At 38.2% G+C, this 26,682-nt stretch overlaps 1 protein-coding gene across 5 annotated transcripts in view; it reads left to right on the top strand.

Moving 5' to 3' along the window:
* The first annotated feature begins 3,327 nt into the window (after positions 1-3,327).
* The window catches only part of LOC144975296 (voltage-dependent calcium channel subunit alpha-2/delta-2-like), a 75,059-nt gene continuing 51,704 nt past the window's right edge, over positions 3,328-26,682 (top strand). For all 5 annotated transcript variants that reach the window (XM_078919246.1, XM_078919247.1, XM_078919244.1 and 2 more), the window contains exons 1-12: positions 3,328-3,549; positions 5,486-5,558; positions 8,224-8,334; positions 9,666-9,725; positions 14,273-14,411; positions 14,946-15,077; positions 15,658-15,712; positions 15,901-15,951; positions 21,737-21,836; positions 22,972-23,049; positions 24,763-24,852; positions 26,388-26,519. In XM_078919246.1, coding sequence (XP_078775372.1) covers positions 3,389-3,549; positions 5,486-5,558; positions 8,224-8,334; positions 9,666-9,725; positions 14,273-14,411; positions 14,946-15,077; positions 15,658-15,712; positions 15,901-15,951; positions 21,737-21,836; positions 22,972-23,049; positions 24,763-24,852; positions 26,388-26,519 — 1,182 coding nt within the window. In that variant the 5' untranslated portion in view covers positions 3,328-3,388. The remainder of the gene's footprint in view (positions 3,550-5,485; positions 5,559-8,223; positions 8,335-9,665; positions 9,726-14,272; positions 14,412-14,945; positions 15,078-15,657; positions 15,713-15,900; positions 15,952-21,736; positions 21,837-22,971; positions 23,050-24,762; positions 24,853-26,387; positions 26,520-26,682) is intronic.

The following is a 26,682-nucleotide window of genomic DNA, read 5'->3' on the forward strand; positions in this document are numbered from 1 at the left end:
GAGAGAGAGAGCGAAAAGCACCCCCTCCCACACACACACACACACACACACACACACACACACAGATACACACACCTTTCTCCTCCCTTTCAATAAAACTTGAAAAGTATAATAATGTTATGTTTTTTTACGGATTAATAAAAATAGAAATTAATGATATTTTGCTTTTATAATAGTAAGAATTCAAAATTATTAAACAAACTTTCTCTCTCTCTCTCTCTCTCTCTCTCTCTCTCTCTCTCTCTCTCTCTCTTCTCTCCCCCACATGTTTTTCTGTATTCTGTTACTTAAAAAAAAAAATCCCTTTATTCTTCCCACAGGGAAAATTGTCTCTAGGGTCTATTCCAAGGGAAGACTGGAATAGCCCAGGCGTCAGCCGCAGTGCAGCGCGAAGTGACTTGCTCAAGCCAACACAGGGCAGCGGCGGGTGATCGAACTCGGTACCTTTCGGGTACGAAGCAAATACCGTTCCGCTGAGCCACGCTTGATTATCTTTTAACGTCAGTGTCTCAGAAGCACAGTATATCAAAGTCAAGCGATAACCAACGAGATCAATGACTAAATGGGAATAAATGATCGCGAAGCCCTGGTCCTGGCGTTGTGTTCATGGGCAAGGCACATTAGGATGGTATTGTAAGAGTGGTGTTGTATAAAACAGACATTGGCTTCCATTTGATCTACTGGGAGAATAAGTAAAGTATTGTGAAGTGGTGCACCGAGCATGGTAAAATATGAATGGTCATATGTTTGAATTCGGTAAAATTCGCGATCATAAAAGTGTTCATAACATAACAATTAATAAATAAATAAATAATTGGGCTTTTATATAGAGCAATATCCACTTAATGTGATCAAAGCACTTTACAGGGGGTCCCTGGTCAACAGCAACATTTAACATGGAGGACGGGACATGACGCCTGTTAGGCGATATTACAATTTTTCGGACAAAGACAACGTTGTTAACGGCCAGGTACTCATTTTTACACATGAGTACGGTGAGAGACTGTGAGTAAAGAGCCTTTTCCAAGGACTCAACTATGCGCCGAGCGCGAGGCTCGGACCCAGGACCTTCCGATCCGAAAGCGAGTGTCATACCACTAGACCACATAGCCGCACAACATGCATAGTTTGCATCACTGTGGACATCCAGAAGCATGGTGCTTTGGTCATTGTACATAGCATTACTCTCTCTCTCTCTCTCCCCCCCCCAACACACACACACACACACACAAACACACACACATACACGACATATACACTAGCACACACAACCATTAATCATTTTCTCTCTTCTTTCTATTCTTTCCCGTCTCCACCCCTCCACCCTCTCTCTCTCTCTCTCTCTCTCTCTCTCTCTCTCTCTCTCTCTCTCTCTCTCTCTCTCTCTCGTACTGAGTGTGTCCGGGTCAAGCGAGGTCATCGAATCGGTCGGAATATCCCGAAAAATAGTAACTCAATCGACTATTGAATATATAGATAGTATGCGCTTGGCTAAGAAGCTCACAACATTGCCATCCGGAATTATAACGCACCAACACTGTGTAACCATGAACTTTTATTGTCTGGATCATACAGTACAGTTAAGTAGGAAGTATTCATAAACGTGGATGGCAAAAAACAATAACAAAGACCTGAGTGCGTCAAACTCAGTCTATTTCACGAACATGCGCGCGCGCGTCAATAAATCAATCAATAGATATCGGTAGCCTAGGGAAAATACAAACGTACTAACTACTAACATTCCACAACAGTGCCAATTCCATCCCTTTAAAAATAAAAAAATAAAAAATAAAATTAAACACCCGGAAAACACACAAACAAAAAAACAAACAAAACAAAACAACAACAAAAAAAAAACAAAACAAAACAGAAAAAAACAAAACAAAAAACAAAACAAAAACAAACAAACAACCCCCCCCCCCTCCAAAAAAAAAAAAAGACAAAAAAAAAAAAAAAAAAAAAAAAATCCCAACAACAACCCCCCCCCCCCCACCCCCCGTGTCCGTGAAACTATACGAAACACAACAACAATAAAAACAAAACAAATACAAGAAGAAAAACAAACTGAGCAGGTTAAAAAATATGTTATTTTCTATTTTTTTTTCTGATGGAGAGTCTGAACCCGAAACGTTCGTACTTTGTCAGTATATTGCGCCAGTGAAAAAATTGTATAATATTATTAGCTACATGGATATACCATGGTAGCTGTCGTGGTCGTCTAATTTAACAAGGTAACACGCGATCAGGTAGATACGATTTTTATTTAGATAGGTAGGTATTTATTTATTTATTTTAGTTTTTCTATTATTCTTTGCACATTTAGCTGTTCACCACTGTGATGACCGCGAGTCTCGCAGTTTGCGCACTTGATTGCGCAAATATTAGTTGCCATATTGGTATTAATCAGCCAGAAGCCATAACAAGGCTAGAAACATTTTAAAATTACAAATAAATTTGATGTAATGTATCTGAATTCAATTTTTCTTTATAATTCTGAAACCATTTTCATTGGTTTTAAGAATATCTATTACTATGCAATGAACTAATAAGGGATCAAATTGAATGAATAAATCAATAAATTAGTTTGGTTTATAATTGTAAAAACCTCTGTTGGCTAAGAACCCGCTCGATCAACTCGAGCGAGTGGCGAGTGGCGAGTGTCGTTCACTACTCACTAGTGCTGGGATTACCCGCCCAAATCATTACCCGGGTAATACCCGGGTAGTGGTCTGATTACCCGGGTACCCGCGGGTACCCGTGGCAGGAGTGACTTTTGTCCCCAAAAATTTTTTTTGTGTCGGGGGGGGGGGGGGGGGGGGGGTCTTTTTTTTTTTTTAATTTTTTAATTAATTTATTATTGTTACAACAAATGAAGCGAAACTGAAGTAAGAAACAAAGATAATTAACTACAATGAAAAAAAATAATAAATAATAAATAAAATAAAAATACCTGAGATTCCTTTAAAAGATAAGAACTAATATAATATAGTCTTAACCTATTGATTCCAAAATTGAATCAAATGTGTGTTAACAAATAAAACAAAAAAAATCAATGTAATTGAACAATAAAGTAGGAAAATCTTTTGAAAAAATGTCATGTAAATGTAAATATGTAAATAAAATTGTATTATTTCCAATTTTTGTTCAAAAATATTAAAACCGCCAAAAATTATCGCTCTCAGTTCGGTTTCCATTTGTTGTAGCGGGTACCCGTTACCCGCCCCTTTTACCCGAGTACCCGGTTTGACTTTATTACCCGCGGGTACTCGCGGGTACCCGGGTACCCGCCCAGCCCTACTACTCACACACAACATTGCGGTACACAGACACAGCTGCCGCAGGTGTTTTTACTCACTCAGCCATCAGAGCGAGGCTCATAGACGTGCAAATGCACTTCCAATTCCAATACCTAAACATGGCCGCGATGTCTTTTGGACACATCAAAACTATGCGATCGTTTTGTCGTGTCTTTTTCATTGTCATTTTTTTCTTTTGTTCTTTTTGTCTTCACGATGGAGGTTGTCAATTAGAGAGACCGACAAAAACCGAGTGAGTAAAAACCCTTCCTTCTGAACAGTAGAGTAGAGTTTGCCCAACATTTTTGAGAATGGGCATCTTCTGTTTCTGATTCTGTCTGACTGGTTAGGATTAGGAAGAGAGCAAAAAATAATGCTCCAGTTAGAGACTTCCTATTCAAATAACAATAATCGATAAACGTCAAAATCAAAACACCCAAATTTCACCTCTTCATTCAAAAGTCAAAGGACTCGCCACTCACCATAGTCATAGCCATAGTTCATCATGACCATCACTACCACCATCACAACTATTATTATTATCATCATAAGTTGTCATCATCTTCATCATCATCATCAACATCATCATCCTCATCTAATTACCGCTACCACCACCACCACATCCACCACCACAAGCGTTACAACCTCCACCACCCAGACCCCATCACAATCATCATCGTGATGATTCACCGTCATAGTCATCATCATCATCATCATCATCATCATCTTTTATTATCACCACCATTATCACCTACGCCACCACCACCACCACTACCATCATCATCATCATCATCATCATCATCATCATCATCATCATCATCATCATCATCATCATCATCATCATCATAAGAAGATAATATTCATCAATACCACTGTAAAGTAAAGCCACGATAATTGATTAAGATCGAAGCATCAACTCAACATTTAATTATGAGGAAACTTGCCTTTTGCTGACCAATAGTATATGTACTACAGGCTCGTAGAAAGAAGTCCAATGACACAGTTGACTTAATGCCACCATACATCCAAAATAATGGAGGCTTCATATCTAGTTAATTAAAATAAACTAATGGTCACCCAATGTGCTGAGAGTTAGTTATATGAATTGATATTTAATGACCCAATGTGGTATCATGTCAGTGTCAATCGCTGAAATTTACAACACAGTGGAATGCAACACGCGTTTGTCGAACACGCATTCGACAAATTCACAGGTTCAACGAATAAGGACAGACTTCCCAAATTATCTCCTTATTGTTTTAGTCTTAGTAAATTTTTCACAGCATCCACGAATGATTTCACTATTTATCGAACTAAATTGAGACTTAGGAAACACACTGGCCACTAAGAGAGAGAGAGAGAGAGAGAGAGAGTTACGTTGTATCTTAGTCTACGTGAACTTATATCCTGAAACTGACCTAAAAGAAAAATTAATAATATCCACTAAACGTGCTCAAAGCGCTTTACAAAGGGGATCTGGCCAACAGCAATATTTAACATGCAGGGTGGGACATGACACCTGTCAGGCAATATTACAACTTTTTTTCGGACAGAGACGACACTTTAACGACCAGGTACTCATTTTACACCTGTGTACGGTGAGAGAATGTGAGTAAAGAGCCTTCTCCAAGGATTCAACTCTGCACCGAGCGAAGCTCGAACCCAGGACCTTCCGATCCGGAAGCGAGTGTCATACCACAAGACCACATAGCTGTACAAGTGAATGATATTCTTTATTTTGCCAACAAAAGGGCATGAATTTACAAGACCAGGTTGCAAAATATTGAGATCATATAGAAGGAATGAAATTGAAGTAACTCAGCTCTTTGTTTTTGTTTTTAGCCAGCCCTTTTTATGAGTAGTTCTCACTAAATTGTATAAATCAGACTATAAACGTTTAAGGTTACACATAGTTTTGTGTGTTGGTACGTTATATCTGGCTAGCAGATGTTTAGAGTATCTTAATTAAGCGCATAGCATCAATACAGCCGTCTTCTTGTATTCATCAAAACACAGATTCAACAAACTTTTTCTGCTGTCCTGTGCAGTTCGTGAATGTGTGTTGCACTGTATATTTAGATTATGAAATGAATTTGAGTCAAAATGGATTTCCTTATTATTGAGACTGCTAAAAATCACATTTTTGCAGAATCAACTTAATTTAATCTTTATATATCTTTTTTTTTCAGTGTTGAGGCTTGGGCTGTCACGATTGATAAAAAACTTGTTGACATCAATGACATTGCAGACATTGTGGAGAAAGTAATATTTAAAAAATAAAAAGAACATATTTAATACATTTGATTTTATTTCATATTCTAATAGCTATGACGAAGCATATATTTGTCATTATTTATAAAGAGATTAAAAAAGCTGTATTGAATTACAGTCCAATTATTGATGATTGTTGGACATTAAGTACTGATTTTCCTAAAATTACAAGCCTATGAATACAGGTCAAAGTCAAGACTTTTCTTTCAAATTTTTTTTTTATCTCACAAGTGGAGACCAGCAATATTTGCAGTGAAATAAAGGCTATTACTATCACGGACACACATCTTTTAACACTCATCTTAAAATGAGGAAGCAAAGGGGCCCCAATACAGTTCTCTGCAGCACTTCAGCAGCGAGCATTGCATTTTTTTAGCTGTTTTTCCATCAAGCACCACCTCTTGTGTCCGATCACACAACTAATCTTTGAACCAATAATGTTCTTGCTTGGGACTTGTTACATATTCTGTAGTATTCTAATTTCTGAAGAATTCATTCGTCAAAGGCTTTTGACAAGTCAAATACTATTAAATCTGTTTGTTTCCTTTCATACGTTTTTGGTATATTGATGAGTTGGGTCTCACATGATCTACCCTTCCGAAAAACCATGTTGGTAGTCAACTAGTATTTGATGAGGTACATATTGTGTCTTCTATCCCCCTATGTCTGTTTTCCAACATGCTTTCTGTCTTTGTCTTGGAATGAGATTACTGGGTTTTGTCCTGGTCGGAGTCCTAGCTGGGAGGGAAACAGTCAAATGCATAGTTATTGTTTTGGGAGATGATATTTTTTTTCTTGTAAATCATCTCTCTGTTATGTATTATTATACTTGTTATTTTGAATGTATAATGTAAGCATTTGAGTGTATTCCTCTTTGTTGGATTTTGTGCTTGTGTCCGGATGAGACTTATAGGTGATCTCAAACTAAGTATATTGGTGGTATGCTCTTGGAATCTACATCTAATCCCTATTTGTTCCCAGTTCCCCTATGTCTTACTTTTTCTTGGGTGCTTTAATTGTAATTCTAGAAATTTTTACTATCCCATTTTCTTCCTTTTTACTGGCGCTGATATAACCTAAATGTGTTGCAAGTGCCTTAAAACCCTTAAAAACAAAAACAAAACAGAATGTGCTCAAGTACCTTGCAAGTAACCAATACAAGTGAAACGGGCCTATAATTTGAGGCTATTCCTCGTTTGCCTTTTTTGTGAATTGCAGTAGTCCTAGCATGTTTCCAATCATTTGGGACTTGTCCTTTGTCGAGAGATTGCTGGAATAGTATGCAATGGTATGGAGATATTTCATTGGCATTATTTCAGTCATGGTGGAATAGAATCAGATTCAGATGCTTTCGAGGGATTTTCACATCCATATAATGCTGTTGGAAATATGCATGTTCTTAATATTTTCATTTTCTGTTGGATGCTTTCACTTTTTCATAATGTCATCATTTTTGTCAATTTTCTTTGGGCATGCGCTATCCTGTTTTGGATATCAGTGGACGATTTTCCATTTGCCTCTATTCTTGCCCCAAGATATACAAAATTGTTGACATTCTCCAGTTTCTCTCCATTGACCACAATTTGAGCTTTTGGACTTTTATCAGTGTCCATTACTTACTTTGGTCTTTTTAGCATTAAGGACTAGGAGTAGGTCTTCGGGACATTCGACTGAGTTCGAGGAAATGGTGCTGGAATGTATTTACAAGTTTGACATTGGAACACAATTATGGGCTTGATTTTTCATTGTTGTGATTAACATTTTCTTCGTTGGTTTGAGAGTATTTCCATTAAGAAAATGACCCCATGATAATTTGGGTTATCCGACTTGTGAATAAGCACACATCGATAAGAGTGCATCCCTCTTGGCAAGCGGCTGGGCCTGCAAGACATGAAGGTGATCTCTTTCTCGAATCATGGGTGGATTGCTTTCGGTTTCAACTTTTAAAAAATTAATCCTCATCCTTGATTTCAAACATCAAGTTATTAAAATGGATTTATTAAAGTTAACAGTGAGTTTAGTATTATTTCCACCTTTCAGAATTTATGGTTTTAATAAATGATGACAATTATTGCCATGTCAGTCTTTTTATTGAAGAACGTTATGATAAACGTCAAAACAGTGGCAATATCCATTGAATACAAATAAGTTGTATGGAGATAGAATGCTTGTTATATTTTAGGAATTTAATTTCACTATATTTATTAATTTTTAAAATTAAAGTGATAAAAGTAAATGAAATATATGCTCATGTCATACAAGAAGCAGTTCAAGTTATATCACATTAAATGTTTTTAAACTAGCTGCCTTTATTTCCTTCAACAGGTTAGGGCACTGAATTATGGGCTTGATTTAACATTATTGTAATGGACAATATTTTACATTGGTTTGAGAGTATTTCCATTGCAACAATGAGCCCATTTGGATTATCAGACTTAAATAAGAACAAGCCATATCGACCTAATTTCCAATTCATACACACATTGCAGAACAGTTCTTACAGGCTTCATTAAAGTCAAACAGTATATTTTACCCTGGAGTTGGGTGGAATATTATGTACCCTTGGTCACTGATCTAGCTTGATGACTCTTGACCAGCTTTCGGTTTGATTTTAATGTTTTTTTTGGTGTTTTTTTCCCCATATATTCTATAACAGAGTTATGAAACGGTGAAGATGAGATATGAGGACATAAATGAACTTGATCTTGTAAAAAAAATGTCTGAGACACTTTCTCAAATTTTGAGAAAAAAGATGGAAGCTTTGAAGGTCAGACAAATAATACTGTTGTCTCTTATTTTTTTTCTTTTATTTCATTATTGGGAGAAGGTGATTTTTACCCAATTCTTGTTATAGAAGTTAGTAAAGTGAGAATTATTAATTCTGGGAAAGTTGGCGTAGAATTGATATCATGTATAAATGTCCTTCCTACCCCACAGTCATAGGGCCCTGACAGCTCATTTGCTTGAGCAGACACCTTTCTAGCAAAGAGACTGATTTTTTGCTTGGTTTGAGTTTAGATTATTTTTCATACCCCCTCGTGTATCCAGCCTTGCTTTGGGTCTAATATTTGGTTGAAAGTATTTTTCAATAGACTAGCATATATTCCAAAGGAAGTAATTATTGCCCATTTCACGCTATAGAAAGAGGGATAAACTCTGGCTCCACGAGCCATCTCTGAAGGACTATAATAAAAAGCAAGGAATTATGTTTGTCTGCTACATTCTTTGCAACCATTATTTATTTGTACATGATTTTTTAAATACATTTTATCTCATAAAATTATGAGTGTGAATGTAGAAAATAAACGAAGTAGAGTAATGTTATTTTACATTTATAATTTTCATCAGAATTTAATGCATTATCAATAATACATAGAGGAAACTTTTATCAATATTGATTCTTATTGTTCCTTCTACTTTTTTGAATTGGGTTTATTTGCTATTAAAATTGCTTGATGATGTAATATCTTTAAGATATAATATTAAAAGTGATAGTGGGATCATTATCATTATTATTGATATAACCGCCACTGTCTTATCAAAGCTACACATTGCTGTGATTTCAATTGTTTGATGAAGTATGTATGTTTTTTTTGTATGCAGTTGTTCATTTGAAATTTGAAATTATATTAAGACACAAACATAGACGCCAATTACCAACAACTATTTTGTTCTGGTACTACAGCTGACTATAGCAAGGGCAGAAAAGCATCCTTTTTATTTTCTTTCTTGAACCCATATCTTACATTTATGGATAACATTTTTTAAAATACTCAGAGATAATCATAATGATAAAGCATGTTCATTAAGCTAACTGTTCAGATGATTGTATTGATAACTATCTTTATCACCCCTAAAAGGTATTAAGGTAATTTTTGATGTACACTTTTTAATAAATGTATGCAGTCACAAACATCTCAAAAACTCCATTAAAAAAAAAATTTCCAACAAATTACTGGAAATATAAAGTTGAGAGATCCTCAAAAATATTTTTTTTTCTGTGTACCGTTTAAAAAGAAACAAAAAAACAAAACAAAACAAAAAAATTTTACTTAGATGGTGCTGCAGTTATATATTTTTTCTTTTTGATCATGACAGAAATCAGTTGAAGCTGCTGAGCGCATAGCAAGGGATTCCCCAAAGAACCCAGATATAGAGGTAAAATTTACCCAGATGTCTCTGGCAAGCATGTTAAAGTCTTTTACAGAGAAGTCCAATGAGATCTTGTATTGTTTTATTTGATCAAATTAAAATGTTTTTATCTTCAAAACATTGATTTTTAAAGAATAGTTGGGATTTTTTAAAAAGTTGTAAAAAATAGATTCGATTTCTTGACATTTTGATCATGCATTGCTTGTTTTATTTATTTTAAATAAATGTTTTAGGAATCAGCATTTTAAACGATGCCTGATTAAACATTATGGCTAAATTATTTCTATATATAAGTAGTCCCTTGTTTTTAAAAGTGATGCTCAAGGAGCTGTATTCCCCCACACTATCATATGCGAAGTTAAGTTTTTGACATCAGATTACACAAAATTAACATAGAAAAAGATGTTCGTGAAAACTTGATATCATCTTGCCATTTTACTAAAGATATGTTAATTGAGCCATTTATCATATTAGGATTTTTTTGTCATAGATTTAAATGGATGACGTTTTTTAATAAATCATATATCGGTTTGTAGTAACTACCGTGATTGCCAGAACTCGGTATTCTGGCTGTAGGACTCCATGGCTAGGATGGGTCCAGATGGCCGGTGAATCACGGAATTACTGAGTTAAAACTAGATATTAAATAGATAATGTTAAAGTATAAAAATATAGCTTACCCTGAATCTAGCTAGTCGTAATGGTAGATAGGTATGGTTGCAACAGATATGGTATGGTAGATAGTTTAGTGTAGAGCTTGAAGTGTGCAGTAGGTAGTCTGTAGGTAAGTGTGTCTGTAAGTCTGTAGGTAAGTGTTGAATCGAGAGGTCCACTCGGCTTTATATGAGCCGGGTCAGCTCGGGATGAGGCAGAGCGGAAGTAGGAATGACCATTGCCAAGGTCACTAGCCGTACGATTGTTTACGGCTAGAGATCCCTACACTGCTCCCCCCTCAAAAAGGGCAGGGTGGCTGGATGTGGGGTACTCACCTGCACCTTTCTGGAGCTCTCGGTATTACAGTGAACTAAAGGAGAGGAGCCCTTACCTAGGGCGTAGCAACAAAAAAAAGGGGGGGTAAAATAAAATGAAGGCCCTTTCCTAGGGCCGAACAAAACATAAAGAAGGCCCTTACCTAGGGCTGAAATAAAAGGAAAGCCCTTTCCTGGGGCAAAAATAAATCTATTTACACGGTTGCTCGCCCTAGCACCTAGCTGTCTAAGACAGAGCTGTGGAGGGACAGCTCCATCGAGGGCTCCCTCTCCTTCATTCTTTTATTCTCCTCCCAGAGACGGGTGACCTCAGCCGCCTTGGTCCGGAGGGAGGCCAGCTCCTGCCTGGCCCTCTTAAGCTGATTCCGCAGGCTGCGGAAGTCCCCCCGGCGGCGGCGAGATCTGTCTCGGCGGTCGGCTTGCTCTTGGTCCTCCCTCCTATCCCTGCTGGGAGGCCGATTGCGGCTCTGTCGGGCCGGGGTACTCGTTTTGTGGGCCCGACGGGGCGAGCGGGACCGTCTCCTACGGTCACGGGGCCTCCGTTCTTGGTTAGAGTTAGAGGCGACGGGGGAGGTCCGGGATATATTCCCAAGTCTCGAGGTGATTGGAGGAGTCCTCGAGCGTCTAGTGGAATTTCTCCAGGGTTGCCTGCGATTACGAATCGCGTGCTCCGGGTTACGTCCCGGAGGAGAGCGCCTGCCGGCCGCTCTCGGCATCTCTTCTCGGAATCGCAGGAAATCCCGGAAGAGGGTCACATCCCGTGAGAAAGAGGTCATCTGCGGAGATTAAAGAAAAAGATTAGTGAGAACAGGATGGGCAAATGAAAGTGTTCAGTTGCCTCGCTTGGTTCCTCATCAGGTTGACACACCTGCCGTGAAACCAGTCGAACCACCTGTCACACGCAACCATGAGGTCTCCATCGTCCGGCTTTCCACAAGTACAGTACGTAATTTCCTGGCCAGACTCGATGGCCTCCCTTTCCTTTCGGATCCAGGCTGGGATAGTCCGGTCCCAACATGGCTTCAGGTGGTCATGGTTGACTGTCTTAATCTCCGAGTTCCTGAATTTGACAATGTATGTGGTGGGGGTCAGGACCGTGGAGATGATGGCTGGTCCAGTCCATACAGGTTTCAGATTGCTGGACTTTCCTTTCACATTCGATTTATCCAGGTAATAAACCGTTTGTCCCCTCTTGAAGGAATGGACGTGGGCTTTGATGTCGTAGTCCCTCTTCGTCCTCTTGAGCTCAGTTCGGAGGGTGGTTCTCGCAGTCTCGTGGGCTATCTCTAACCCCTGCTGTAGAGAGTTGACATAATCTTCAGGAGACTGTGGGTTTGTACGTTTCCCTGGTATAACCAATTCCACCGGTGTGCTCAATTCCTTCCTAACATCAATTTGTTAAAGGCGTAGGTGTCACAGTAAAGATTGTTCACAATTATCTTATTAAATTTTATTTTATTAAGAACTGAATTCATCTCACTCCAGTTATATTTCGGTAGGCTTAGATAAACTTTACCTTCTAATATTAGATCGTCTTTCCTTTTATAGCCTTCCCTCGAATTAATTTCTAATTAGTGAATACTTTTCGTTCTACATTCTGTCACGTAGCCACTTATTATAAAAGCTGATAGGTCTAACACTCTACACTCACTTTCTCTCCACAATCTATGCCGGACGGCCAGTCGCTCTATTCCTATATATATACTGGAAGATTTTTATCTTTTGGGACTTTGTAGATATTATATCTACACCATTAAGACGCCGGAGCTTTTAACTTTGATTGTATAATCTTCAAGGATCAAACCCAAGCCCGCTGTACTACACTATAACCTCTTTCCAATTGCCTGGAAGCGGAATTTTACGAGTCCAATCCTGTTATCAGAGGAATAGATCATCCAAGCCCATCAACTGCCTGGAAACGTAAACTTATGAACCTGACATATTATCATAAGTTACGTAAAATATTCATATCTCTATTTGTAACTGCCACGATCACTGTTTATCTCTTTTAATTAAATTTCATCATTATTTTTATTTCATTGTAAACAAATCGTTAATTGTTTTTCATTTATAGTAACTAGTAAATTCTGGGGCCTCATTCTACATAGATCTTTATGCATAGTCGAGTAGCTCTTTACTCACTTGAGACCATGACAGTAGGTATGACAAGGAGGTTTCGTGGGCCTTCGTCTCTTCTGTATAAGGCTCCATCGATCAGGAAGAACAGGTTGCGGTGCACCCAGTAGAACTTTTCTTCCTGGCTGGACAACATCAAGTCCGACATTTCTGGGTCTGCTCCTAATTTCAACCATAATAGCAGGTGGGTCATGTGATGATCATCCGACTGCAGCTTCCTGACATCCTCCATGTCAATGTCGTCAAGGCCAACTTGTGTCGAGTCGTCTTGTCTTACGACTTGTATTTTGTGTCCACCCTCATTGTAATATTCAAAATATAGGTAAAGAAAAATTTTTTTTTTTTTTTTTAAATCATGAAACATGACACCGTCCACAAGGTCACCAGACAGGTGTGACCTTGGAGTCAAGGACAAGGACGACCTTGACACGATCAAACAAAATTCACGAACTGAAATTCCCTACAGCTGAAAGAAAAGGGAAGGGGGCGTGGTCATACATATCAATATCACCAATATCACAGCACAGAATTCATTCAAGATTGAATATAAGAATTATAGTGGAAAATACACGATGAAAAATAACGAAGTATTCACACGGTAAAAATCAACGAAATTCGAACTTCCATTCAACGAAATACGACGGTAGGAAATAATAAAATGGATAATGTAAAAAGTAGAAAAAAGTTTTCGCTCGTGACGCCATTGTAGTAACTACCGTGATTGCCAGAACTCGGTATTCTGGCTGTAGGACTCCATGGCTAGGATGGGTCCAGATGGCCGGTGAATCACGGAATTACTGAGTTAAAACTAGATATTAAATAGATAATGTTAAAGTATAAAAATATAGCTTACCCTGAATCTAGCTAGTCGTAATGGTAGATAGGTATGGTCGCAACAGATATGGTATGGTAGATAGTTTAGTGTAGAGCTTGAAGTGTGCAGTAGGTAAGTCTGTAGGTAAGTGTGTAGGTAAGTGTATAGGTAAGTATGTCTAAATCGAGAGGTCCACTCGGCTTTATATGAGCCGGGTCAGCTCGGGATGAGGCAGAGCGGAAGTAGGAATGACCAAGGTCACTAGCCGTACGATTGTTTACGGCTAGAGATCCCTACAGGTTGATAGAAAATGAGGTTGCTCGTATTTTACATAATAGAGACACTGAAGTTGTCTCAAATCTTGTTTATCAGTCCTCTAATAATCACATGTAAAAGATTTGTATTACAAACATTATTTAATAAACATTTGTAAATTAAAACAATTATTAAATAACATCAGGTTATGTATGAGGCTTATTCAAATACAAGACAATAAAATGCAATACAATGAAGTAGTTTATATAGTATCAAAATTCACAATCTACTCAGATACATTCTCTATAAGTATACCTCATGAAGAAAAAAACAATTTTACTTTTTGATTTTCTTAAAAGATTTCAGACATTGATTACTACAACTCGAAGACCTCAATTTTATCAGAGACAAAGCATATGGAGTATTCTGACAGATTTGGCAAAGCTGTCAATTTCAATTTCTCCAGCGTGCACATTCCAGTGGAGATTTATGAAGGAAGTAAGTGGTTTCTTTATGCGAAACTTGTTTTTTTAAATATGTTTATTGTGTTATATTTGTTATACTTAGATAATTAAATCTTTAATTTCTTGACAATTTTACTTATTATGTACTGTGATTCTTGTATGGAATACAATACTCTTAAACCATACCAATACCAAAGCAAGATACAGTTTTTAATTTAAAAAAAAATTTTTTTTACTCTTTCATTATTTTGTCAAAGCCTGGTTGGCTGACACTTGCTTAACAAGGAGAGAGACCAATATTATTCCTGGATGCAGTTGAGATTTTTTCAGACTCTCCCTCTCTAGAATAGGCTAACAACCTGTCCAAAGTTAGCAAGCCATTGATTTGATCTATTTAGTGCTATAGAATTCGTAATGAATCTGGCTCCATGGACTTTATGGCTCCGATGAACTACTTTTATGGAAGCATTAACAGAGGATGTTTCAATTGGTATGTTAGGGGAGTGGGGGAAATGAAGATTGCTGTTAAGAAGCCAACTAAACAAGAAATGATTATCACTGTCCACAGGTAATGACATACTCAATGGTCTGAACTGGACAACTGGTCTTGATGAACAATTTAGAAAGAATTATGAGGCAGATCCTGACATTCTATGGCAGTACTTTGGGTCACAGTCTGGTTTCATGAGGACATATCCTGGTGAGTATTAAATTGTTTCCTTGTGTCTAAATTCAATTCGTGATAATTTTAGTCATTTGGTATGCAAATTGGAATCTGATTTTAAATGATATATCAATATTCAATGGTTTTTAGCATTTAATAAGACACCCCAATCCGTAAAAAATGAAGAAAGAAATTAGACCCTCCCCCCCCCCTCTAAAAAAAGTGTAAAAAGAAATGGAAAGATCAGAGACAATAGCAGCAGGTCTTTTTATGAGCAGCGCATGAATGATTAGTTACAAATCGTTGTTGATGAATAGTTTTTATAGCTCAACAAATTATTTCCTAAAAAAAAAAGGTGGGAGGGGGGGGGGGGGGGAAGTTGTGAATTCCAAATAAGTTCCTTTGATTAATTCTAAAAGAATGTCTTAACATTAAACTGTGCCTTATTAAAAGATGTCAAGGGTTTTTAATTGATGGTAGCATTTTAAAAAGGGTGTAGATGTATGCCTGGTGTCTCTACAGCATCGAGTTAGCTTTATGAAACAAATGTTATGTGCTGTCCATTTTATAGAAACATTTGTCCATTTATTTGGTTTATTTATTTCCTCTTTTTCAGCAACCAACTGGAAGAAGAATGGAGTAGATTTGTATGATGTCAGAAGACAGTCCTGGTAAGATGACAAAAGAATATTTATATCATAAATTACTCAATTTTCAGCCTTTACATAATATATGTCAGTTTCTAAAGTTAAAAAGAAGATTGTTTATATAAATTAAATAAATCGCAGTAAACAATAACGGACATAATATTTGTAGATTGAATTTTAATGTTTTTATTTTTTAAATTTTCATGTTTAAGGTACACACAAGGATCAAGTTCCCCAAAGGACATGTTGATTTTGATTGATACGTAAGTGACTTTCTGCCAGGAAAAGCTAACAATTTCTTTCTAGTTATTATGAGAAAGCATTAAAAAATATTCTTGTTGCCTTGATTGAAATATTAAGATATGACAAAACTATGTGGTTGTAAATGTCAAGGAACTCCCAAAAAACGTATCTTGAAATAGGTTAGAAAAAAATGACATAAAATGAAAAGCGAACAGCGTTTTTCTTGAGGCTTATCACTTTAGACATCCCCGACCGCCTATAGTGGGCAGGGAGGTACTTGCTGTATCTTTTATCACCCTGTATCTGTCTTTGTCTTGGAATGAGTTTAATGTCTTGTCCTGACCCTGGCCGGAGTCCTTGGCTGGGAGGGAAACAGTTGACTGTATAGTTATAGTTTTGGGAGATGACATTTTTTTCCTTGTTAATCATCTCTCTGTTATGTACTGTTATTTTTTTTATTTATTTTTAACATGATTTGTAAACATTTGAGTGTATTCCTTTTAGTGGGATCTTGTGCTGGTGTCTGGGTGAAACATTTAGGTAATCTCAAACTAAGTAACTGATAGTGTGCTCTCGAAATCTACATCTGTTCCCTCTTTGTCTTACTTTTTCCTCAAGTCCTTTTAATTGTACATCTAGAATGTTTTTACTATCCAATTTTCATCCTTTTTACTGGCGCTGATATGACCTAAATGTATTGCAAGGGCTGTTGTGGCGACCAGTTCTGTCGGTGCTTCGCACGAACATTTGGCGGGTGGTTGGATGGGAGCATCACCCTTGAATCATATACCTATGATGTTCGCATGGGTGTACGATCCGATAGTGATGTCGTTTCTTCTTCTCTTTACTAGCCTATCCTGCTTCTTTGGTTTGTGATTGTATTTTTGACAGGGGGTATTTTTTTTCTGTAAATCTTCTGCCTGTTTGTTCTTGGTTATTTATAATTTAGGTTATGATTTTGATTTACATTTGTACTATTTTTGTTAGATTGCTTGTTTTTTTGTTTCAGCGGTCTCTCATATAACCTCAATTGTGTTGGAAGAGACCTAAAGCAACAAACAAAAAAAAAAAAACCCGAACATTTGTCTTACATTTTAAGCACTACGACGCACTTCTATTGTATTCAATGTTTACTTCCGGTTTTTTAGCCTTGTACGGTTCGTCCTCTGATCCATACAATCAATCCAAGTTCTATCCACTATTAAACGTTAGCAATAATCTATACAGGGATTTTGTTATTACTTTATTGTATCATTACTGACTATTCCTACATTGGTGACCCTGACGCGAATACGTAAAATGGCTCAACCAGATCTCTCACAACAAGTCGCGAATTTGACAGGCCAACTACAGGCTCTTGCTGCTTCCACCAGCTTCTGTGAACAACAAATCAACTCTGTCTCCATCAAGCTCCCGAAATTCTGGACTAAATCACCGGAGGTTTGGTTCGCAAGAGTGGAGGCACAGTTCAACACCAAGAAAATTACTCAGGATCAGACAAGGTACGACTATGTTGTCAGTTCTCTTGACATAAATACTGCAGAAGAAATTCAGTCACTGCTAGTAAACCCATCACATCTTGATAAATATGGCAGCTTAAAAAAAGCCTTGATCAAGACCTTCGGCAAATCCCAGACCCAGAAAGACACAGAACTCCTTAATCTTAATGGTCTTGGTGACAAACGCCCAACTGCTCTACTGCGCAAGATAAATGCACTGAATGATGACCCTGTCACTCTGAAACGTGCATTATTTCTCATGAACCTTCCCCCGGACATTCGAGGCATTTTAGCCGGGCACAATCTTACAGACACAGAAGAATTGGCTGAGGCAGCTGACAGGATCTGGGAGACACGCATGTCCGGTGTGCAACATATTTCCTCATCACCATTCCTGACTTACCCTCAGCAGGATGTAACAACCACACGACCACAGTCAGAGGAGACTGTTGCTGCAATTAAGACAGTCCGCCAACGTGGACAGCCTCTTCAACATAGCATGCCCAACTCTATTTGCTATTATCATCAACGATTTGGACCAGACGCCCGTCGCTGCCAAGATGGTTGTAAATTTTCCAGTTTACTCAAACTCAAAGGAAACAAACAAAACTTGCCTTCTTCGGGAAACGCTTCGGCTGGTCGATGAACGTGGAATCGGTCAGCAATCCAAATTCAAACACGTTTTCCATTTATGATAGACGTTTGGGACAATCTTTCTTGATCGATACTGGTGCTGATGTTTCTGTATACCCCGCCTCAACTCAAGACCGCAGAACATTAACACTTTCTATTACACTCTCTGCTGCAAACGGAACATCAATCAAAACCTGGGGTAAACGCACCATCACTTTAGAAATAAAATCTAATCAAGTCCTCAATCACGAATTTTACCTGGCAGATGTGACACGTCCCATCCTGGGTGCGGATTTCTTTGTTTCTAACGCCCTGATAATTGATCTAAAAGGAAAACGACTCTTGTTTATGGACAACATTTCTGTTCCACTTAAATATACTAATTCACCCATAAGCCTTGCCGGCCTCTCAGTGCACCCAAGTACTGCATACTCTGACCTCCTTCAACAGTTTCCAGACCTTGTCATTCCCCAGTTTAACTCATCTCGCAACAAACACGGCGTGGAACATCACATAATCACCAATGGGCCGCCCGTCCACGCTCGAGCACGCCGTCTCAATCCAGAAAAACTGACTGTAGCAAAGGCTGAATTCTTCAAGATGGAGCAGATGGGAATCATCCGTCGCTCTAAATCAGCATGGGCATCCCCTCTACATGTAGTTTCCAAATCGGATGGCCAACTGAGGCCTTGCGGTGACTACAGACACCTCAATGTTGTGACCAAAGATGATCGGTATCCTCTACCTCATATTCACGACTTCAATAGCCGCCTTTCTGGATGCAACACCTTTTCCAAGATCGACCTGATTAGGGGCTATCATCAAATTCCCATGGCAGAGTCGTCAATTCCAAAAACAGCAATCATTACGCCATTTGGGTTGTGGGAATTCGTGCGGATGCCATTTGGCTTGAAGAACGCTGCCCAAGCATTTCAAAGACTCATGGATGGCATTTTGAGAGACATACCTTTCGCTTTCGTCTATGTTGACGACATTTTGGTTGCCAGTCATTCACATAAAGAACATATTGAACACTTACGGGAACTTTTTCAACTCCTCTCTACAAATGGACTTGTGATCAACAAGGCGAAATGCGTTTTCGGTGTTAGCGAGTTGGATTTTCTTGGCCACCGTGTGACTGCTGAAGGGATTCTTCCACTACTGGACAGGGTGGTCTCTCTACGTGACAGTGCCCCTCCCACTGACCGTGCTGGCCTTCAGCAATTCCTTGGCTTGCTAAACTATTACCACAGATTTATCCCACACGTGGCAGACTTCCTTGCCCCACTACATACTCAGGCAAGTGGCAAAGGACAATCCATCGTGTGGTCTGATGACTGCAATACGGCGTTTGAAAAGGCCAAGGAGGCTTTGAAACATGCTGTTCTCCTTCACCATCCCCTACCAAATGCCCCAACAAGTCTTACAGTTGACGCTTCCAACTCACTTGTCGGTGCACAACTTGAACACAAGCAAGGTCATAACTGGGTCCCGCTTGCCTTCTTTTCTAGGAAGCTCTCAGCCACAGAAAAAAAATACAGTGCGTTTGACCGCGAACTGCTCGCCGCTTACAGCGCTGTCAAACACTTCAAGCATTTCCTGGAAGGTAGGGCATTTACATTATTCACAGACCACAAACCACTTGTCTCCGCTCTCATCAGTCAAACTGACCGCTCGCCTCGACAAACAAGACACTTGTCTTACATCGCCGAATTCACCACTGATATTCAGCATATCACAGGTCAATTTAACGTGGTAGCTGATGCCTTCTCGCGTTTTAATATTATGACGCCCACAGACTCAGGCATCTGTTCCATTACTGATTTCACTAAACTTGCATATGACCAGGTTCACTCACAGGAAATGGAATCTTATCGCAAATCTACCACAGGTCTTACACTTGAGAACATTCCATTTGGTTCATCCACAGTCTTGTGTGACACTTCAACAGGCGCAACACGCCCCATTCTTCCAACGTCATGGACTCGACAAATTTTTGACCAGATTCACGGTCTCTCCCACGCCGGCGCACGGCCCACACAACGCGCCATCAGTCAACGTTTCGTTTGGCATGGGATGAAAAGAGACATACGTAAATGGTGTAAAGAGTGTCATCATTGTCAATCTTCCAAAGTGCATAGGCACACCCGAGCACCACTTGTCGACCGGCCACTACCAACGAATCGATTTAGTAGCCTCCATGTTGATCTCGTTGGACCACTACCCATCAGCCAAGGTATGACTTACTTGTTTACAGTCATCGATCGCTTCACGAGGTGGCCAGAGGCAATTCCTCTTCCAGATCCTCATGCTTCTACCTGTGCTCAAGCTTTGATACACCATTGGATTTCCCGATTTGGTGTTCCTGAAAACATTACTTCCGACCGTGGCGCACAATTCACATCGGCACTTTGGACAGAGTGCAACAGGTGTTTGGGCATCAACGTCAACCGAACAACCGCATATTACCCTCAAGCAAATGGGATGATTGAACGATTCCATCGCCAACTGAAGGCAGCACTGAAAGCCCGGACCACAGGCACTAACTGGTATTCGGAGATACCCATTGTGTTGCTGGGGATTCGTACATCCTGGCGAGAGGACTCTGGCTGTTCCCCCGCTGATTTAGTCTACGGTTCAACCCTTCGTCTTCCAGGAGAGTTTTTGTCGTCGACTGGTCCTGAAACATCTACACCAAAGTCGGAATTCGTTCCGCGGCTACAAAACACAATACGTTCCATGAAACCACCACCCCCCAAGTTTCACGGCCAACAGTCCACATATGTGCCATCCAACCTGGCATCTACTGGTTACGTTTATGTGAGAATTGATTCGCACAGACATCCGCTCCAGCGTCCATACGATGGCCCTTATTGGATTATTGACAAAAGGGACAAATATTTCATTTTGGACATGAAAGGTCGCTCTGAAAAGATTTCCATCGATCGACTAAAAACTGCACACCTCTCACACTCAGACACTAACATCAGCCACACAACAGCCAACCCAAAACCATTGACATTACCTCATTCAGATGACACGCAACTGAAACGCGTGAATTCGACCCCTGTCACGGGACGCCTGGCGACAACAACTCGATCAGGTCGAGAATATCGGCTACCACCAAGATTCCGCTGAACAACTGTTGCGCCCCGCTGGGGGAGGGGTAGTGTGGCGACCAGTTCTGTCGGTGCTTCGCACGAACATTTGTCTTACATTTTAAGCACTACGATGCACTTCTATTGTATTCAATGTTTACTTCCTGTTTTTTAGTCTTGTACGGTTCGTCCTCTGATCCATACAATCAATCCAAGTTCTATCCACTATTAAACGTTAGCAATAATCTATACACGGATTTTGTTATTACTTTATTGTATCATTACTGACTATTCCTACACTGTAAAACCCTTAAAAACAAAACAAAACAACTTGATCTAACAGACCCAGCTACCCAATCACTGCTGGGAGAAGAGAGAGTTTAGACAAAATACAGATTACGCCCTGATACAGCTTTCTTTGCATATGAAGCTATTGCTGTACTATCTTAGCTATCAGGACTTCCTTTGAAAAGGGCATTTAGCATCGTGCAAACCATGAGAACATGCCATATAAAATGTGTAAATATTATTGATTAATTTTGACTATTTTTATGCTGTATTTACATCACCATCAGGAGTGGAAGTACCTATGGCCAGTCATTGCAACTGATGAAAAATGCTGTCAAGTCTATTCTCAACACACTCGGGGAAAATGATTTTGTCAATGTTGTCGAGGTATGTTCATGGCTCTCATGAAAAAGAATTATTTTAAATTACTATTGCGAATCATTCAATCATTTTACAGAGCTTTATTGAATTAGTTGTAAGATTTTCTGTTTTATATTGTTTTGGCATTATTTTTGCCCCCCCCCCCCAAAAAAAAAACAAAAAAACAAAACAAAACAAACAAACAAAACAAAACAACCACCCCCCCCCCCAAAAAAAAAAAAAATACCCCAAAAAACAAAACTCCCCAATTATATTAAACAAAAGACTGGAAATACAGAGCAAGTGTCTTGTACTGTTTGAAATAAAATTTTGATTCCCTTTGACCAGCTGAGTAGATGAATAATGCATTGCTAAGCGCATTGAGCATGTTGAATCCCATAGTGGGCAGGGAGGTACTTACTGTGTCTTCTATCCCCCTGTATCTGTTTTCCAACATGATTTCTGTCTTTGTCTTAGAATGAAATTATTTGGTTTTGTCCTGGCCATGGCCGGATACCCTGGCTGGGAGGGAAACAGTCAAATTTATAGTTAGTTTTGGGAGATGATGTTTTTTTCATTGTAAATCATCTCTCTGTTATGCACTGTATTATGTTTTGTATACATATTATATATGATTTGTAAACATTTGAGTGTGTTCCTCTTAGTGGGGACCTGTTCTTGTGTCTGGATGAGACTTTTAGGTGATCTCAAACTAAGTACTTTGATGGTGTGCTCTTGGAATCTACATCTGTTTCCTATTTGAACCAATTCCTCTTTGTCTTCCTTTTTCCTGGGTGCTTTAATTGTAATTCTAGAACTTTTTACTATCCCATTTTCTTCCTTTTTACTGGTGCTGATATGACCTTAATGTGTTGCTAGCGCCGTAAAACCCTTAAAAACAAAAACAAAACAAACATGTTGAATCCAAAGAATGCACTATTTAAACGTTCATATGTGTGACCCATGTCTTAAAAGGGTATTACGTCGGGATGTGTTGTGTTACCATTAAGCATTATATTAGAATGAGACAATGTTATGTAAATGTGTTATGAAAATTGAAATATTTATTTTTCAGCTGTCAACAATTTTAACTGAAATTGTATATAATTTGCAAGTCGAGATTGAAGATTCGTTAATTAGATGTTTTAATAAATTTCTTCAGTTTTCAGAGACAGCAAAATTTGTCAGCAAATGTTTCAACCATACAGCTTTTGTTCAAGCTAATTTTAGGAATAAAAAGGTAAAACATATCTTTGATAAAGGTTGAATTTTGATTATTTTTTATGGTAGTTGTAGCAGTAGTTATAATTATGGTAATTGTAGAAATAAATTATAAATAAAGAAAATAAGTTTCCTTCATTTATCCCAGGGGGAAATTTTTCTTTATGGTCTATCTTGAGAGAAAACTGAGATAACTGGTGTTCTACAAAGGAGCAACAGGGACTAAATTTCTTTCTCAAGAAAAAAAAAAAGAAAAAAAGCTAGATGCCAACATCAAGGCTCAAACCTGTGTCCACCAAATGGAAGGGCAATGCCTTTTCCACTTGACCATCTCGGTGTAGAAGGGTAATCGTATTATTAGCAGCTGTAGTCATAATAGTGATGGTACAAGTTTTAATAGTAGTTGCAGTTGTCGTAGTAGTAGTAGTGGTAGTAGTAGCAGTAGTTGTAGCAACAGCAGCAGCAGTAGTAGCACAAGTAGTAGTAGTAGTAGTAGTAGTAGTAGTAGTAGTAGTAGTAGTAGTAGTAGTACAGGCCACTTCAGATAACCTTGGGATCAGCAAAAATGTTGTGATTAACCGAAGTTGCGATTAACCGAAGTTGAGTTTCCTGTCCACAATTGCAAAATTTTCCTTCTGAGTTTACATGGCTTTGGACTGTGTGGGCCTCGTAAAATTTTTGTCGTCGTTGTTTTTGTTGGTTTTTTTGTTGTTTCTTTTGTCTTTAATTAAATTTTTTTTTTTTTATGGTCGTAAATTCCATCATTTTCTTATGCGTTTGACATCACTCATTACCCTAAGATTGTAACGTAATAACGTTCCTCTTGTTAGGGAAAACTGTGGTTTCTCAGTCTTTCACCACCGCTTGTTCTAAGTTTGTCTAGCAATTTTGATTTGACCACTAGTCAGTTTCATACAATATGGTAAACTCAAACCAAATGCTGTAAACATTGTTCTTAGTCTACCTCAGACTGAGCAATTTGACTGAAACAAAAACCATATGAGAGTCTTGTATAATAGATTTTGACAAGCAAAAGCACCTTCAATGCAAGCCGACATCTTATTCAGATTGAATTAACTTTCACTCTTTGTTTTTCAACATTTTCAGAGTCAAATAGATTAGTCGCGATGAGAGACAATGAGCTATCACCAAACTCATTGGTCACAATGCATAATTGCCAATCCCAAAACAAAGGATATTGCTCAGTCTCTCCTTACAACTGTCATTGTCTACCTGTTGTCAAGACTATACCCAGCCCCCTCGCTTTCTATCTAATGGTCACAGATGACCTCACAAACCCATACTGCAAATCCCCGTCCTCTTTTGTCTAATAGGGTGGTGACACACTAATGTAGTCCACCCACTCTCAATTCTTCAATCTGTCATGATTTCACCCATGATGAAATTTAATCATGAGATTTTGTTTGATTGATTTCTGGAATTTGCCAGTTATTGAGGTCGGAAAAATTTGTTGCGAGTAACTGAAGTTTGTTGTAATTAACCAGTGACTTTTATATAGAATCAATTCTGTTTCTTGGGAAATGTTGCAATTAACCAAAAGTTGCAATTAACGAAGATGCGGTTATCCAGAGTGGACTGTAGTAGTAGTAGTAGTGGTAGTGGAGTAGCAGTAGAAGTAGTAATAGTAATAGAGGAGCAAAAACAATCAAGATGACAGAAATGAGTTTGAATCGATTCGTTAATGATCATTTTATCCATTTATCCATTCCAGCAACTGGAAAAAGATGTGGATAAATTAGAAGCTCTTGGCCAAGCTGACTTCAGTGTGGCAATCAAGTTTGCCTTTGAGAAATTCAAAGAGGTAAGTAGCAATTTCTACTCACAGCTAAATTGTGGTGTTGGAAAGCCACAAAGCTGACAGTAACTGTGAGCTCTTGGAAAGGTGATAGCTTAATCATCACAAAATGCTTTGGTCAGATGTTAATTTGACCTAGCTGTTCATGTCATTTCTTGATCGATTAGGGAGGCAAAGAGGCCGGTGTAATTTGGCATTACGATGAGTTCCAAAATAGTGTTTGTTTTGTCTCACTTTCTCTATATAAGTCATCTTCGTTCACTTTGTCATCTATTCATCAAGTTCTTTCCACCCTTTGTATGAGACACTGCTTTATCACAAAGTGTTATTCGCCGGTTCTAAATTAGGCTCACCTACTCAATTCTTGTTTTAATGACAAAGACCACAGAGGATCAGCCGACTGCTGTTTTTACTAATGTTAAACGAGCTCATGATTGTTTTTTTTATGCATTTAAAAAAATTAACCTGTTGTGTGCTGAATAAAACTTATCTAAACAAGGGACCAAATAAATTCTAGGCTTTTGGTTTCATGCCATTTCATTATGTAAAAGTAGGATTCTTCTGAACTTAATGTTGATGATTGAATGGTTTTCTGTGAAGAGTAAAGTGAGTATCTCTTATTCTTTTTTGTTTCATGAATTTGATTGGGATTAGTTGTTTGGACCAAAAAGAAGATAATTATATGTGATAAATCGTCTTAAAACAGTGTTAGTGTTAAGATTTGAATGAACCTGATTCTTAAAATTCAATTTAAGCTTAATTTATGAAATGTATATTAATATTAAAACGAAAGCCGTCATTGAGGAGAGTCGTTTTAAAAATTTTTTTATCTTCAACTTCAAAATCTTGACGTTTCTGAGTCTGATTAATTATACTTTAAACTTGATTTTGTTATGTATAATACCAATTGACACAGTGGGTCACTGGATGGGGCCCTTTGACTTCCTATGCTATCCAGGAGGTCACTTGCTGTGTCTTCTATCCTCTTATATCTGTTTTCCGAGTTGTTTTCTGTCTTTGTCTTGAAATGGGATTGCTTAGTTTTGTCCTGGCCCTTATTGGAGGCCTTGGCTGAGAGAGAAACAGTCAAATGTTTAGTATTAGTTTTGGGATATAATTTTTTTTCTCCCTTTTAGATCATCTCTCTGTTATGTATTGTTAGTTATATTTTCTGTTTTGAATATATTCTGTAAACATTTGAGTGTATTCCTCTCAGTGTTATCCTGCGTTGGTGTCTGGATAAGACATTTAGATAATCTCAAACTAAACACACTGATAATGTGTTTTTGGAATCTACATCTGTTCTCTATCTGAACCAGTTCTGTTTGTCTTAATTTTTCTTGGGTACCTTTGTATTTCTAGAATTTTTTCACTATCTCATTTTCTTTTTACTGGAGCTGAAATAACCAAAATGTGTCACAAGCACCTTAAAACCTTAAAAACATAAAACAAAGAGGGGGTCACATATCTTGAATGATAGGAAAGTATTTTTATATGGAAATCGTAAAAGTCTTCTCTTACATTATTTTATATTCTGCTAGTTTGCTCGAAATGAATCGAATGACGAGAATAACATTGGTGCAAACTGCAACAAGGTGATAATGTTGTTGACGGATGGAGGAACCGACAATGCTGAGGACGTTTTTCAGGAGTATAACTGGCCCAATAAAACGGTGAGTCTTTGTAATATTTAGGGAGTAAAGTTTCCAATATTCTCTATCTGACAGGAATGTTAAATATTTTTCAAGATACTGAGATAGGATTAATAATTATTTTAAAAAAGCATTACTTATTTTATGAATGATTAGCTACAGTTTAGTTGAGTTGCTTAATTCA

Source organism: Berghia stephanieae, chromosome 6 (assembly GCF_034508935.2).
Source record: "Berghia stephanieae isolate SIO BIC M18660-M18661 chromosome 6, UCSD_Bste_1.3, whole genome shotgun sequence".
Lineage (NCBI taxonomy): Eukaryota > Metazoa > Mollusca > Gastropoda > Nudibranchia > Aeolidiidae > Berghia > Berghia stephanieae.